At 38.7% G+C, this 15,957-nt stretch overlaps 1 protein-coding gene across 4 annotated transcripts in view; it reads right to left on the reverse strand.

The window, feature by feature from the left end:
• DYNC1I1 (dynein cytoplasmic 1 intermediate chain 1) overlaps window positions 1-15,957 on the reverse strand; it is a 334,077-nt gene that overhangs the window by 266,205 nt on the left and 51,915 nt on the right. For 2 of the 4 annotated variants that reach the window (XM_082471864.1, XM_082471863.1), the window contains exon 5: window positions 3,062-3,121. The exons of the other annotated variants lie outside the window; for them this stretch is intronic. In XM_082471864.1, coding sequence (XP_082327990.1) covers window positions 3,062-3,121 — 60 coding nt within the window. The remainder of the gene's footprint in view (window positions 1-3,061; window positions 3,122-15,957) is intronic. 4 annotated transcript variants of the gene reach the window in all.

Genomic DNA, 15,957 nt, shown 5'->3' on the forward strand with positions numbered 1-15,957 from the left:
GATTGCCAATAAACACATGAAAGGATGCTCAACATCACTAATTATTAGAGAAATGCAAATCAAAACTACAGTGAGGTATCACTTCACACCGGTCAGAATGGCCATCACCAAAAAATCTACAAACAATAAATGCTGGAGAGGGTGTGAAAAAAAGGGAACCCTCTTGCACTGTTGGTGGGAATGTAAATTGGTACAGCCACTATGGAGAACAGTGTGGAGGTTCCTTAAAAAACTAAAAAGAGAACTAGCATATGACCCAGCAATCCCACTACTGGGCATATACCCTGAGAAAAACATAATTCAAAAAGAGTCATGTACCACAATGTTCATTGCAGCACTATTTACAGTAGCCAGGACATGGAAGCAACCTAAGTGTCCATCAACAGATGAATAGATAAAGAAGATGTGGCACGTATATACAATGGAATATTACTCAGCCATAAAAAGAAACAAAATTGAGTTATTTGTAGTGAGGTGGATGGACCTAGAGTCTGTCATACAGAGTGAAGTAAGTCAGAAAGAGAAAAACAAATACCGTATGCTAACACGTATATATAGAATCTAAAAAAAAAAAAAGTTCTGAAGAACCTAGGGGCAGGACAGGAATAAAGATGCAGACATAGAGAATGGACTTGAGGACATGGGTAGGGGGAAGAGTAAGCTGGGAGGAAGTGAGAGAGTGGCATGGACATATGTACACTACCAAATGTAAAACAGATAGCTAGTGGGAAGCAGCTGCATAGCAAAGGGAGATCAGCTCGTGCTTCGTGACTACCTAGAGGGGTGGGATAGGGAGGGTGGGAGGGAGACGCAAGAGGGAGGGGATATGGGGAGATATGTATACGTATAGCTGATTCACTTTGTTATACAGCAGCAACTAACACAACAATGTAAAGCAGCTATACTCCAATAAAGATGTTAAAAAAAGAAAAAAAAGGGACCGGATAAACAAAGTGTGGTATGTCCATACAATGAACTAGTCAGCAAAAATAAGGAATGAACTGCTGATACACATCTACATGAATGAATCTTGAAATAATTATTCTGAGTAAAAGAAGTCAGTCAAAAGAGTACCTACTGCATGATTTCATTTATATAACATTCTAGGAAATGTAAACTAATGGACAGTGACAGAAGGCAGATCCGTTGTTTGGGGGGTGGATAGAAGCAGGAGCGAAGATGAAAAAGGCGCAGGAGAAAACTTTTGAGGATGATCAATATGCTTATTATCTTGATTGTGGTGATGATTTCATGAATGTGTATACTTCAAAATTTATCAATTTGAATACATTAAATGTGTGTCATTTCTTTAATGTTAATCATACTTCAATAAAGCTGTTAAAAATATCAAGTGACAGAGCCAGTTAACCTCATACCAAAGAGCAAGAAGAGGAAATAAAACTGTCACTAGAAAACTCTTGTTGCCTGAGGTAAACTTCATAAAAAAAACTTCACAGAAAAAAACTTCTTAAAAAAACTGAGTTTTTGCCTGGAAAACAGATATAAATAGGAGAATTCCTAACTGTTCCACACCAGCAAGTGTAATTTACCAATGTCACAATCTGTCTTAAAAATCTGTTAATTTAAATGCATAAGGTAAAGTCTCTGCCAGTTCTAGCCTCCTTTTTTTAGAAAAAAACACAATGAAATATTGAAGAACTACACTCGGAAATTCTCCTGAATAGTAACATACTATGTATTCAGGGTTTTTCAGCTTGATTTAAGCCATATTTCTTGGTTATTTAAATAATACAAATGGAAATAAAACATACAATGAACTATATAACTAAATAGCCAAAAATTTAGTAGTGTTAAAAAAAATAGTGTATCAGTTACCTGAAGTGTTAGGATATTTCCTTGGCTTAGCAGTGTTGTGAGTCTGCAGAGAACTTTTGCATACACAAAAGGACACAGGCAGATGGCATTTCACCTAACATACAGAGAGCCCTTCAACCTTGAACGCCTACGGTAGGCACTGAAATTGATAGAAACAGACAGATACATGCCCAAGAATCTCGGAAATTCAAAATAAATAATAAATAAATAAACACCCACTTTGGGATTCATTAGGTTGTATTTAAAAAGAAAAAGTAATAGCTTCACAAAATACCGTAATAAAATTTTTCACATGCTGAGGTACCCAGTGGCGTGTTGGTAAATGTTCAATAACTGGCTTGAGGAAAAGGGAGCAAGCCCTGGTTTGCAACATTTGCCAATTTTTGTGGTGTAAATACCCTCACCGTGGCTGGTTTCGAGCTGATCTGAATTCACCAAAGCAAGCTGAAAAGAGAAGCACACAGTCGGTGCTCCTGAGCTTGCGCACAGCTAGGACAAGCACCCCACTGGAAACATCTCAAATGTGAATATAAGCTAACTCCAACCCTATAAGAGAAATAAACTAAGTTTCTAGGAAATGCCTGTGTGTTTTATTCTCTGTGGATGACTTTTCAATTCTGAAGCTACCTTTTAACATACATTTCCACTTGAAAAAAATGATCTTTAGGATGCAGGAGACATTACCCATCATCAAATATTTGAGATTTCTTAATACTGAGGCATTCAACAAATCTGCTTTTTCTTTAACAGGAATCTTTATACATTCAAACTTGATTCAAATTAAATGCTAACTGTGAGTCCCCGAAAAAGTGAAAAGGAAAGGAAACAAACAAGATACAACATTTTCATACCGATTTTAGACAAGGATTAACTTCAGGTAACTTGTTAGTCAAGGGGAGGATGGTTAGGATCAAGTTAATCATCTCTGCCCTCACAGAACTTGCGTGCCCCACCTTGAAGCAGAGGCGCGGGGATATGTTTGTAATTTTTGTTTTGGGGGAGGGCTATTTTGCAATAATAGGAATTAAAAGGGGAGATCAAAAGCCATCTTTGAGAAACTTTCTTCAAAGCATAACTTCATAAGGAAAACTAGCAGAAGGAAATAAACTTATCGAACTGGAAATTCAACAAAGAGGGAAAAAGCAAGAGCAACAACAGCTCCAGCATTTCAACACACCTGTAGCAACGAAATAATAAAAGGAGTAACAAAAGAGCAGACATATACCCAAGTTCTGAGTCTGACTGCAGCTGGAGCACTGAGGGGTCTGTGTCCCACTGCAGGGTCCTAATCGTGCAGCACAAAGGAAAAAAGAACACAGAGAATTAACAAAAGGGGAGGGAAACAAACCAAACCATGTCATTCATCAAGGCAATGGCATATACAATGTATACACAGAACAACTCCCCACTTTGTCACCCCGGCAACCCCCAGGAGCCAGGAAGACCCCGTGAATATCAAGTGACAAGAGCAAGTGAGGAACTGTCCTTTCCTTTGAACAACTGTTTGATACTGGAAGCTATGGCTGTTTTCATGGAAGGAAGCCCAGAGCTAAATGTTCAAAGATTCATCCACTCACACACACCCTTTTTGCTTTTGTTTCATTCTACACTGGAGCCTGATTGATTTCAGCATGTAAACTGCTTCATGTATACCCCAGAGCCCAGTCACACCTGGGGAGCAACAAGCATCTCCCATGCAATGATGAGAATCAAGTGCAAGGGTACGAATGGGCCACAGCAGGAGCATCTGGGGAAGTCTGGCCAGGTACAACACGACTGCAGAACCAGGAGAATAACTGGCTTCCTCGGGTCAGTTACTGCAAATACAACGCGTTGGATTTCGAGGCTCATGGGTATTCTGTTGTTTTTTATTTATATATTACACCAAGATGGTGACCAGCAATAATATCATTTGTCTCTAAAGATGCCAGGGATACCTTACACCTTCTAAATATTTCACAAGAGATAGCACAAAGTATCAATAGTTACCAAGGTTACCAACAGTTATCAATTTCCCTTGTTATTTCTCCATCACATTAAAGGAGATAAGTAGCTCTTCCATGAACAGAGTGCACACAAGGACCTTTCTCAGGCAGGACCTTTAAATTCCCTGCACGTTAAGTAATTACAGGTGAGTCAGGCATAAAGGTACCTGGTAGACAACCGATGGACAGTAGGGACTTTGGGGTCAGGCATCTGAGACTCAAATCGTGCCTCTGGGACTTACCAGCTGTGTGACGCTGGGCATGTTGCTTAAGTTCGCAACCCCTGCACCCTTTTACTTGCTGAGTGTGGCCCACAGACCAGGAGCATCAGCACCTCAGGGAGTTTGTTGGAAATGCCAAGACTCAGGTCTCACCCGGACTCACTGACTCCACACTACAGTTTAATAAGGCCCCAGGTGATGTGATTTGTGGGCACCTTGAAGTTTGAGAAGCCCTGCTCAGTTTCCTTGTCTGTAAGGGTTTACCATGACTTATGAGACAATTCATGACCTGGCTTGCAGCTATCTTCCCAATTTATCTCTAAGTGCTGCCCCCCTCCCTCACTGTGTCTTCCCTGATGTTCTTCCCCCAAAGAGCTGTGTGGCTCATGCCTTTGCTTGTTTCTGTCTTTTGGCTCAAATGTCACCTGCCCAGAGAGGCTTTCCTTCTCTCACCACCCTACCCCAAGCAACACTACCTTGTCACTCTTCATCCCGTTCTCTTATCCTGCTTTACTTTCTTCATAAAGTATCTTTACCTATGATTTTATTATACATCGGTTTATTTATGACTGTTTGTTGTTTAACTCTGGACTTAAGCCTCATAATGACAGGAGCAGCTATATCTCTACATTATAGGGATACAGGCCTAGACCCATGCCTGGCATGCATGTTTATATAATACAGTATTAGTTGAATGAATGGATGGATGGATGGACTGTCTCTCTCTGGATTTCTATAGGGACTACATGCAACTATACCTATAAAATACAAAGTAATTATTCGATAAACAGTAGCTGCTCTTACTATACCACATCCACTATAACTACTCCCAACGTTTCTTTGAGTCAGTGCCCCACGTATGTAAAGATCCCACCTAAGCTCCTCCTGCAGAAGTATCGGAATGCAGTTTCATAGCTTCCCTTATTAGTTCTGGTCGTGCCCTTGTCCTCTTACCTAAATGCACTGAAAGATGACAGCTAAAGTGAGAACACAAATTGGCCCTTGTTTCTTAGACCAGTGCTTCTCAAACTTTAATGCACAGATATCTGGGAACATTGTTAAAAATGCAGATTCTGATTTAGTAGGTCTGGGGTGGCCTGAGATTCTACATTTCTAACAGCTCCAAGGGGTGCAGATGCTGCTGGTCTGTGGACCACACTTCGAGTAGCAAGGTCTGGACTTAGATCAGTAGTTTTCAAATTCTCACATGGGTCAGAATAACCTGGAGGGACTGTTAAAATACAGATGCTGATCCTCTACCCCAGGAATTTTGATTTCAGTAGCTCTGGGGTGGGGCCTGAGAATTTGTATTTCTAACAAGTTCCCAGGTAATGCTAACAGCTGACCCTGGAACCACCTTTAGAGAATGACGGGGCTAGACTATTGCTTCCATTAGTCAGCAGGCAGAAAGCATCTCTGGTCCTCAAATACATCAGTACCTAAACCAGTGATTAACTCAAGACTGGCCTAAGGCCCAGGCCATTTTCAAACCAATTAAATCAGAATGTCTCAGGTGGGACCCAGGCATCTGGATTTTTTAAAACTCTCCAGGTGATTCTCATGTGCAGCCAGCGGTGAAAACTACTGCTCTGCACTCATTCTCTGTCCAAGGAAAGCAACTCTCCTTGGCTCTGCACGCTGATTCCATCACCTCCTTTCAAATCGGGGAAGTAACCGAATCCATTACAGTGATTCACCCTTGCTGTTCACGTATCGCTGGGGATCAAACCTTTTACCTTTATGGATATTTCTTTGGCTATAGACAGAGGAGCAGCCTCTGGCTCTGGATGACTGTGAGAAGCATTCCCTCATAAGGAATGCGTTCAGCTCCTTTGCCCTCAGGTTTCTGATGGGACAACTTTTATTGGCCTTTTTTTCGTTCCTCCTAGGCAGGTGAAGAATGTGGCAGCTCCCAGGTGGTCACAGCTATTCTGTTATTTATCCGACAGCTCACCTGAACTCACTGTATCCTTAAAGAAGTAAAAACGATGATTCTCTCAGAATCACTCACTTAAGAAGTCCACAGATTAGCAGTGTGGAGTTTGCATTTTACTCAGCCGGAACAACAAAGGAGGTCTATGGCACTAACCCACAACAGTCCTGCCCTCCACCCCAGTCACACATGTGTTACTCAGTAAAAGAAATCATAGTCATTGCCATTAACGAGCGGTGTGGTAAGGAGTCAAGCCGAGGGTGCTATCAAGTGTGCTAATTTTTTCTTCTCATTTTTCCCATTATTATCTGTGGAGTGGTCAGACTTACACAGAATGCACTTTTTCTTTGAAAAGGAACTTAAAGTCGGTACACTGAATAAACAGTGTGTTTCCGAGGGTAGCCTAGGAATGTGTATTAAACGTTTGCTGAATTCCTTCTGTGCAAACTTGCAGAAAAACTTCCCTGTAGATAGCAGCACCTTGGAGAGGGCCTCACCTCAGCCTAGGGGTCTTGGCTTGTGTTCTGGGCGCGGCTCCACTGTGTGTCATCAGGAAAGTCTGCTGTCCTTAGCAAAAGGAGGGTGCAGGCCTAGAGGCCCTTTAGGGTTCTTTTCTGCCTGATATGTTAAAACGTCAGATGACTATTAAACTGCCTTTCTGCTTTCTCTTCTCCAGCTGGAATACTTTTCTTTAACCAACTCACATAGTTCTTACTTTTTAACCATCTTATCATCAACTTACTGTATCATTGAAAGTACAATGATGGTTTCCCCACAGCTTCTTGGACAGTTTGAAATCTTGCCAGGTAGTTTATTTTTTAAATGAAAGAAGTAGTAAAATTGTAAGTAAATATATGTGAACTTAATATATTATCACAAAATATTTTCATATAGAAATCACCCTGTTTACTATAGTAATTAGTTCTAGTTATCAGTCCTCTCTGGAATGGACCAATCAATGCATGCAGGGACAGAATATTTTTATAAAAATATTCATTTAATTGTTCAATAAATTCCTATTAAGAGCCTAATACGTAAAGTACTGTGCTAGAGGATTAAAAGAACCCCTAAGGAAACTGCAACTCTTATGCGGAGATAAAACATATAACAGTTTAGCAGAACAAGGCAGAAAGTAAAACAAGTCATGTAAGCACCACAGTTATGCTGTGGGACATGGGACTTGCACTTAAGAATCTTACATTTTAGTAAAGGAATGAGACCTATGAATATTTATACCTAATGACATGCATACTGATAATATATATAAGGAAAAAAAGTAGTTCTAATCACTTGCCCGGGGCCTGGCAAAGTTCAAAGTTTCAATGTTAGCTGAAAAAAATAAGTAAATGCCATAGGAAAGATCAATACTAATGATAGCTATAATTTCCTTTCAGTGAGTGGTTATTCTGTGCCAGCCAGCCAGGCACTGGACTATACTTTCATTATCCTTTGGAAGCCAGAGCAGGGAGACACCTTCCCTCTTGAAAAGATCAGAGATTCCATTCGACCTGGTGTTTGAAAGATGGAGCAGGATTGGGACATAACAAACTCATTTTTCAACAGTGCCTTGTTTATTTTAGGCAGCTGAGTTAGTCTACTAGTTCTAATAAGACTTCTAGATCTAGTAAGTTGTATTTTAGATGCCAATTTACCAATTTGTCATGAGAACAATAACTGCCAGGCAGAGCAATTATACAAGCCTGACAAAGTCTTCTCCCCTTGAAGACCAGCTTCCTGGGAAGCCAGACAATTTTAGCAGCATCTTTAGAATCAGAACAAGTGAAGCTGAACGTTTAACTATTACGGCTTCTCCCTGTCCTACGCCCATGTCCACATTTTTCAGCAAGACTAGACATACCTCCCTCACTGCTGCCAGAGCCTCCATTTTCCCTAATTTCTTGGGATGACCAACAGAACCTGTTTTGATGAATGTAATCTTTCTTTAATTCTGTCAATTAGATTTTGTTCAGTGTTCCTGTCTTGGAAACCATCTTGGTTTTGTTTCCTTATTTTTAAGAGTTGTATTTGTCTGCTCTCATCAATTGTAGGTTGATTTCTTAGGTTAGCTCTCTGAGGGCCCAACGGAGGATCTCTTTCGTATGGAACCTGCAATTTGCACAGATCCTGAATAACCCAATAATTCCTTACCTAATCTGGCATCATCATGGCTCTATGGTCCCATGGTTGGATCGGCAGTTCTGGACACACCTTATAAGGTCACATTTCCTAACTTTGTTTCAAAATTCTAGGTACAGAAGCTTCCCACACTGTGGAAAATAATCATTCACCTATTTGATCCTAAACATGCCAAACAATGTAGGCTCTGACATCTCATCTAAAAAGGCCTACCATGTAACAGTTCATAATTTGGGGAAAATTTGTTTTTCAATATTTCTTTAAAAAAAAAAAAAGAATAAGCAAAATGCCAAAATTCTTCAAACTCGCAGTGACCTATTAAAAGACTAACAGAACTTTATATTTTAAACCTTTTAACAATTCATCACTATCCAGCTTCTTAATAAAATTCTCCCTACATTGGCCCAATTTTATTTGCTCAGTTTCAGTTTATTAGGTAGAGGGAAGTGAAAATTCAAACAAAACAAACAAAACAAAACAATCCCTGGCCCTCTGCTGAAAGTATAACTTAGGAGTAAAAGACATGATGTCTGTTTTGTGTAACCTTGTTCTCTGATGAGTGGTTAATTTCTTCCTGTTCAGCAGCAAGTTAGTGGTTTCCATTCTTCTTCCCATCTTTTTTAGACTCCAGAGTAGACAGCCTTAATATTCTTCCCTTAAAGAATATCTTTGCTCTTACCTTTTTTTTTGGTTTTGGTTATAAGAAAGAGATGTCTGATAAATACTTGGAAGGCAGTAGTAAAGAATTGTCATTTGTAATGCTAGCATTCAGTGCAGCTGAGGCACTCTCATATACTGCTGGTGGCATTTTAAATTAGTACAGTTCTTTAGGAAAGCAGTATGCCAATATGGAGCAAGAATCATAAACACAGAATTACTCCAGGACTCGTTTCACTTCCAGGAACTCAGCCTACGGAAATAAAATAACACAAGCAATAATAACAAAAATGATGGTGATAACAATGACCTCCAAGTTATCAAATCCCAAGGCTAATTCTTCTTTCTCAGCCTTGACCTCTATGATTCTGGTGACTGTTGGCTCCTTCATAGCATGTTATTTCTTTTAGTTTTCCTGACCCTAAAAATCTTGTTTCTTTTCCTCCTCTCTCACTGTAACTTTGGAAGGGTCCTTATTCTGTCCATCCCCGTAAAGACAGACATTCCCCAACCAGGGTTATTTCTTCTCCCCTCACCTCTATACTCTAACTGTAGGTGATCCCAAAGATGTCCACGTATCTTCAGCAAAAAGTAACCCCAACGCCCTCATCACCCTTGAACTCCAAGTCCCACCTTTTCACATGCTTTTTGGACATATCCATCTGTAACACCAAAGCCATTTCACCCTTCCTTGTCTCATCTGTCTTTCCTTTCCTTCTCTATCACCACAGTCCTCATTCAGACCTTCGGTCCTTTTTATCAGACCAATGGTTCCCCCAAACTCGTCTGCAAATCCTGAAAGCATTATAAAAATGCAGTGACCCAGATCTCAACTCAGACCTGTGCCCTAGGTATCTGTGTTTTTAATAAGCTGCCAAGTAAATTCAATAGATAGCCACCAGATAAGCCAGGAATCTGAACTATCTCCAAGGCCATACTTGCCCCCCAGACTCTGATCTCTTTTCATACTGCCTCCTTCACATGCATTCTACACCCCATACTCTTCCTTCCTCCACCATTTTCCTTTGTTTTTGCCTCTCCCATTATCTGGAATGTCCTTTCTCCCACCTCTACTTGTCCAAAGCATAGGCACTATTTAAGGCCCAGCTCAAATGCCTTGCTCTCTAAACATATTTGTCCTCAACAACCTCATTCACAAATAACTTGTCTCTCTATGGGACAAGAACGGAGAAATGCCTGCACCTCTTATTTCAGTTCTCTTTGCCAACCTACAACCCACTTGACCTCAATAGTAGCCCTGCATCACACTTTAAGGCCAAGTCTGAAGATGGTCTAAAGGATGTAATAAGCACTGTTACAAAGCCCAGGGGCCTCAGCATGAAGACAAACACACTGTTAGTCCTACCCTACCTTTTTGCCCTGATCCCAGTAATTGGACTTCTGCCTTGTTTCTATGAGAAATCCTTGCCTTGTACCTCAGTCCTCTAACCACTGCCAATGGTTCCCCTTGAGTAAAGTCCACCTTCCAGCAACTAGCCCAGCAACCTTGAACTACCTTGCTATTACCTGGGTCCTTATCTCTCCACTCATCCTGCACCCATCCTATTCAGTTTTTTGCAAGCTGTGCAAGCGTGCACACACGTGCACACAAACACACACATCAATAAACATTTACCAAGTACCTAATATGTGTCAAGACTCCAGGTAGGGTAGTAATGAATCAAAAGCACTTGTCCCACAAGAATATACAAGTTAATTATAGATGATCTGGGAATAATGCTTTATGACATTATTGCTCATCTCTATGAGTACAAATATTTAAGAGCTGTAACTACATAGAAACATTTCCTTAGATGGCTTCAAATTAAATATGTCAATTTACTGGAAGTGGGATCTTTAGAAGTAAGAAGAATTCCTCCATCTTTGTATTCCTCGCAGGTCTAGCATTTATTGTGTGTCATACAATAAATTCTCAACTATTTATTGAATGAATGTGATGAATGAATGAACAAATGAATGGTCTTTACTTGCCTTTTCTGCAGATGGGTGTGAATTGTGAGGGCAAGCTGATTCCCAAAGAAATAGCTTTTATTTTCTTTATTAAAAAATGAGAGAATAAATCAGGGCATGTCTGCCTAACTCCCTTCATCTCTACCAAGCCACTTACACAGAACTCAGTCTTGTATGGCATGATGTCACCACATGGTGCCAGGAGAATTTTCAGGCTCACTTCCCCACTGAAGAAGGACAGCCTATCTTGAAAATGCTGACTTCAATGCATGAATGGATAAAGAAGCTGTGGTATACACACTATATATAATGAAATATTATTCAACCATAAAAAATGAGGAAATCCTACTGTTTGTGACAACATGGATGGACCTTGAAGACATTATGGTAATTGAAATAAGTCAGACAGAAAAAGACAAAACTGTATAATCTCAATGATATGTGGAATCCAAAAAAACCAAACAAACTCACAGAAAAAGAGATCACACTTGTGGTTACTAGAGGCAAAGGGTGGGGGAGCGGGAAATAGATGAAGGGGGTCAAAAGGTACAAACTTCCAGTTATAAGATAAATAAGTACGAGGGCTGTAACATACAACGTGATGATTAAAGCTAACACTGCTGTATGATATAAAGGAAAGTTGCTAAGACAGTAAATCCTAAGAGTTCTCATTGCAAGGTGAAAATGCTTTTTCTTTTTTCTTTTTTTCTTTCTTTTCTTTTTATTGTATCCATATGAGAAGATGGGTGTTAGCTGAACCTATCGTGCTAATCATTACACAATACATGTAGATCAAACCATCATGCTGTGCACCTTAAACAGTGATGTATGTCAATCATTTTTACATAAAACTGAAAAGAATGCTGACCATAATGCCAGTTTGTGCTGAGAATGAAAAGAAGTCCAGCTACCTTCTCTACCAGTTGAACTTAGCAACTTTTGTTAGTCCCTGAAGCAACCACCTTGGAGCTCAAATTTTCATCTTCTTCTTTTCTCTTTAAGGTGGAGAGACCTCTCGAGGGCAGAATACCGAGCTCCTCTGAGTCCCACAGTTTTTCTGGACTCTTGTTCACATGTCTTCTCTGTCAAACAAATCACTAGTCACTCATCAGATAAAGAAAACAGTTTGGGCCGATGTGAGCATAGTGCCAAACAGAAAATCTCCAGTCAATGTCATCCCCAAATTCTTTTTCTAAGAGCCATTTCCAAAAGTAATACAGTGAATAATAAGGACATTTTAAAATCCATCACATCACTCAATCTGTCAGAATCATTAACGTGATGTCAATTAATTAAGAATGACATTTAAATAATGAGTTAATGTTTTACTTCCCAGCCTCAATGATTTCCTTACTTTGGTCTGGCAATGACAATGATAAAGATTTTTTCCAGTGTCAGGAGTGAAATTGGAACAGTGCAATACACACTTATACCAGGCTCTTTTTAAAAAGCCTCTTTCTTCATTTACTGTGTAAGAATCTTCCCTCTGTTGGCTAAAGCCCTAAACATGGAGCTCTGATACGGGCCACACTAAGCCGTACAGGGAGTCCATCTGAGCTGGATTCAAAAAGAAATGCAAGACTTCCCATCACAGAGCAAGGATGTGTTTTCCCCAAATCTTACACAGAGGACCTGCTGTCAAGGAAGCAGTCTCTCTAGAAGAAATCTCAGCAACCCCTTGCTAAAAATAGATGTTTACCCTATAACTATAACCATATGGGTATATACAGTACTCTCTGCCTGAGACACAGTGACAGGATATCAACAATTTTTAACCAATCAGTCTATGTGCTACACAAAGAGAAAACCCTATAGTGTACACTTTATTTTAATTTCCAAAGAGATTGACTTTTAATCAGCCTCGAATCAGTGATTTCAGTCTCCCTGAAGTCCAATTAGCTGGTAGCAACCTGTCAACTTCTCTTTACATAATGATCATTTAAGGAATTCTGGATGCACAAAATCTTAATAGTCATTAAATTTCCCCCAAGGTTTTGCATTATTGAATTGTACTTTTTCACCTTTACTAAAACCTCCTTACAGTCTTCCCTTTAGCTTCTGATTCATCAGAGCACCTTAAAAGATAGTGATGTTTTCACCAAAAAGAGTTAAAAATCCTTTGAGGTTCATGTAGTGCCAGAGAATCCTATGGAGTCCAATTGTGGATGAATTTAAAAGTCCTGAGGATTTTCTGTCGGGCATTAAGCCCACGTGGTCCCTGAGCACATTTTCCTCTCCTCAAATTACAAGAAAAAAGTGGTGACCAGGTGCAGCCAGCACAAGTTGACCATGAATAAATTATTCTAATTTCCTTATTTGTGAGTTCAGAGTTCACTAGGCAGTAAGTAGATCGGGGAAAGGCAGAGTTTATCAAATATCTGAATTTTACCCAAAGTATTTTGTCAACATGATACTTAATATTAACTATATGGAGACCTAATGTTCAAACTGAACAGGAGAGGGTCTGCAGACATCCCTCCCAGTTCTGATCTGGAGTACACATGAAGCTGGAAGCCTGAAAGACCTCTAATCCACTCTGTACCTTTGTTCTCCTGTTAAGTGTTTCAGAAGACATTTCTTCTGTTGCTGCATCTAAGGTCCCCTTGGGAGGGGCTTCACCCCTCTAGAGAAAATCTATGGATATAAGCGTTTTGGTTAATAGGTGCTGATAGCTGGGAAGACAGGCATCAATTTTAAATATAATGGGATTATGTTGGGAGCAACTGGGGAAATTTGAAGATGGTATAGATACTAGATAAGATGAAAATGTACTGAAATGGAAAAATAGAGATACCTGAATAGAAAAGCAAGTTCAACAGTTTGTACAGTATGATATCATTTATCATATATATGATGACATATATATTGTATGAAAGAATATACACTAAGGTATTAAGAGTGCTAATGCATATTCTCTGTACGATTTTTTTCTATTTTTACTTGTCTATATTTTCTAATTGTATAAAATGAACTGATATTGTTTCTATAATAATAAGAGATTATTAAAAATAAAATACGGGGGTACCTGAGTGTCCTTGATTGATTGGAAAGTAGAACTTAGTGATGGTGTCAAGGCTATAGAGGGTCCAAAAGGAAGACAGAAATCAACTGTATTACTATCCGTCCACCCCATGCCACTTGTCACAAAAGACAAGCATGAATAATCTTCCCTATGACTATTTTTTTAAGGATGTTAAGGGGTGGGTGTTATTGTAACAAGAGATTGCACAATACGTTATCACAATGAGACATATTTTATCTTTGAAATCATTGTGAAAGTCTTCCTCTTGAATCAGCTTTGGGACAGTGTGTAGCCTATACTCTGGTATACAGTAAACTTTATGATGTCAATACTCTCCCAGTTTCCACAGGCCAGTGCAGCCTCTAATTTAGTTTTGTCACTGAGACACCTAAGGAATCTCAGCCAAACATGAGAAGAGCCCTAGTGCAAAGTCCCTTGTGAGCCATCCATGTGAATAAGAATAAATGTGGGCTGAATGATTATCACTTGGATTCATTTCTGGTTGAATATGTGAAGGTTAGGGACTAAGGGCTGGGCTAAATCAAAGTACGAAAAAAATAACAGTAATAGCTAAAACTCACATATACTTAATATATGCCAGACTCCTTTCCAAGTGCTTAACAGATATTAATTTGTTTAATCACAGTAACCTTACAGAGTAGGTTGTGTATCACTTATATCGACTGTCGTTAGAGCTGATGTAGGGTTGAGGTATAGATTGTGGAAACTTGTATCAACCTGCCCAGGTTCAAACCTAGCACTGTAGCTATGTCCTGTATGAGCTTGAGAAAATTACTTATTCTCTGTGTCTCAGTGCCCTGATCTGTAAAAAGCAGGAGGATACTTGATTCATTCAACAAACATTTAATGAATACCTACTATATGGATACAACCGCAAATATCACTTACTCCCTGCTCTCAAGGACCTGTCATTCCCTGAGGAAGAGAGATATGTATTCAACTAACCATAAGTCATTCTTGTTTGAGAGCTATAAAGTGCTACTGCTTCACTCTCATGTATAAAGGATGTAAGCTGTCCACAGCTTACATGTTGGTTTGAAATTAATATTCCTTATCATATTGAGGAAAACATTTCTATTCCTAGTTTACTAAGTTTTAAAATATGGGACTAGATGTTTAAGTTTTGCAAGTACCATTTCAGAATACACTGCAATATTTACTTTTCCCTCTTTGATCTTTTCATAGGCTGAAGTATGGTAACATATTTTCCTATACTAAAATATCCTTGAATTATTTAATCAATCCCAATTTTCGAGTCAATATCCCAAGCATAACATTGTATCCTTTTAATATTGTGTTGGATTCCAGTTGCAAATAGTATGTTTAGGATTTTTTTCATCTACATTTATTTGTAAAACTAGTCTTTCAAATTTTTTATTAATAAATTGATTTTTTTGAAACCCAAGAGCTTGTTCTTTTGTCCAGTATATTTAAATGAGCAATGATTAATTGGTTCTACAAAAACTAATTAAGAGGAAGAGAAAAGTACCACAAATGTAAGTTGCAAATGAGAAGCAGGCCATAACAACAGAAGCAGAAATTGGAACACAAATAATGACACTGTAAGTTTAAAAATTAAATCACACTAGTATAATTGAAAAATTATTAAATATATCTACTCTATTCACTCAATTTAGAAAATTTACTTAACTGCTCTTAAAAATCAATAAAAGAAAATTTTGTTATACTTGATTTTTTAAAGTACTATTTTAACCTTTTCTTTATAATAGGGTACATTAAGTATGCCCATTTCCAAATTAACCACTTACAGGGCTTATATAAGAAATGTTTCCCAATTTTGGCTCTGTAAAGAAAATTGTAGTTTTGGTTTGAAATGTTGGCAAATGAATGACAGAATTTATGTGCCCCTTTAGGTAGGACCAGATATGTTGATTTGACTCCTAAGTTATCTTCTGAAAGATTTTCCATTTTTCAAAAGGTCCAAATTCTACACAAATATGTAAATGTATGACTATAGAGTTACATTCTTAGGAATTACCAAGTTTTTTCTCAGCCTCATGTTTTATGAAGTGTTAGAGTTAATAGTAACTGTTTTCAAAAGATGTTTCTTCTACAGAAAAAGACATTCCAAGTGGAATTTTAAAAATGAAATATAACATTCTTCTGAAATTTAACTCTCATATATATTTCATGGATGCAAGAACATAAATTTGA

Source organism: Balaenoptera physalus, assembly GCF_965194825.1.
Source record: "Balaenoptera physalus genome assembly, chromosome: 8".
Taxonomy (NCBI): domain Eukaryota; kingdom Metazoa; phylum Chordata; class Mammalia; order Artiodactyla; family Balaenopteridae; genus Balaenoptera; species Balaenoptera physalus.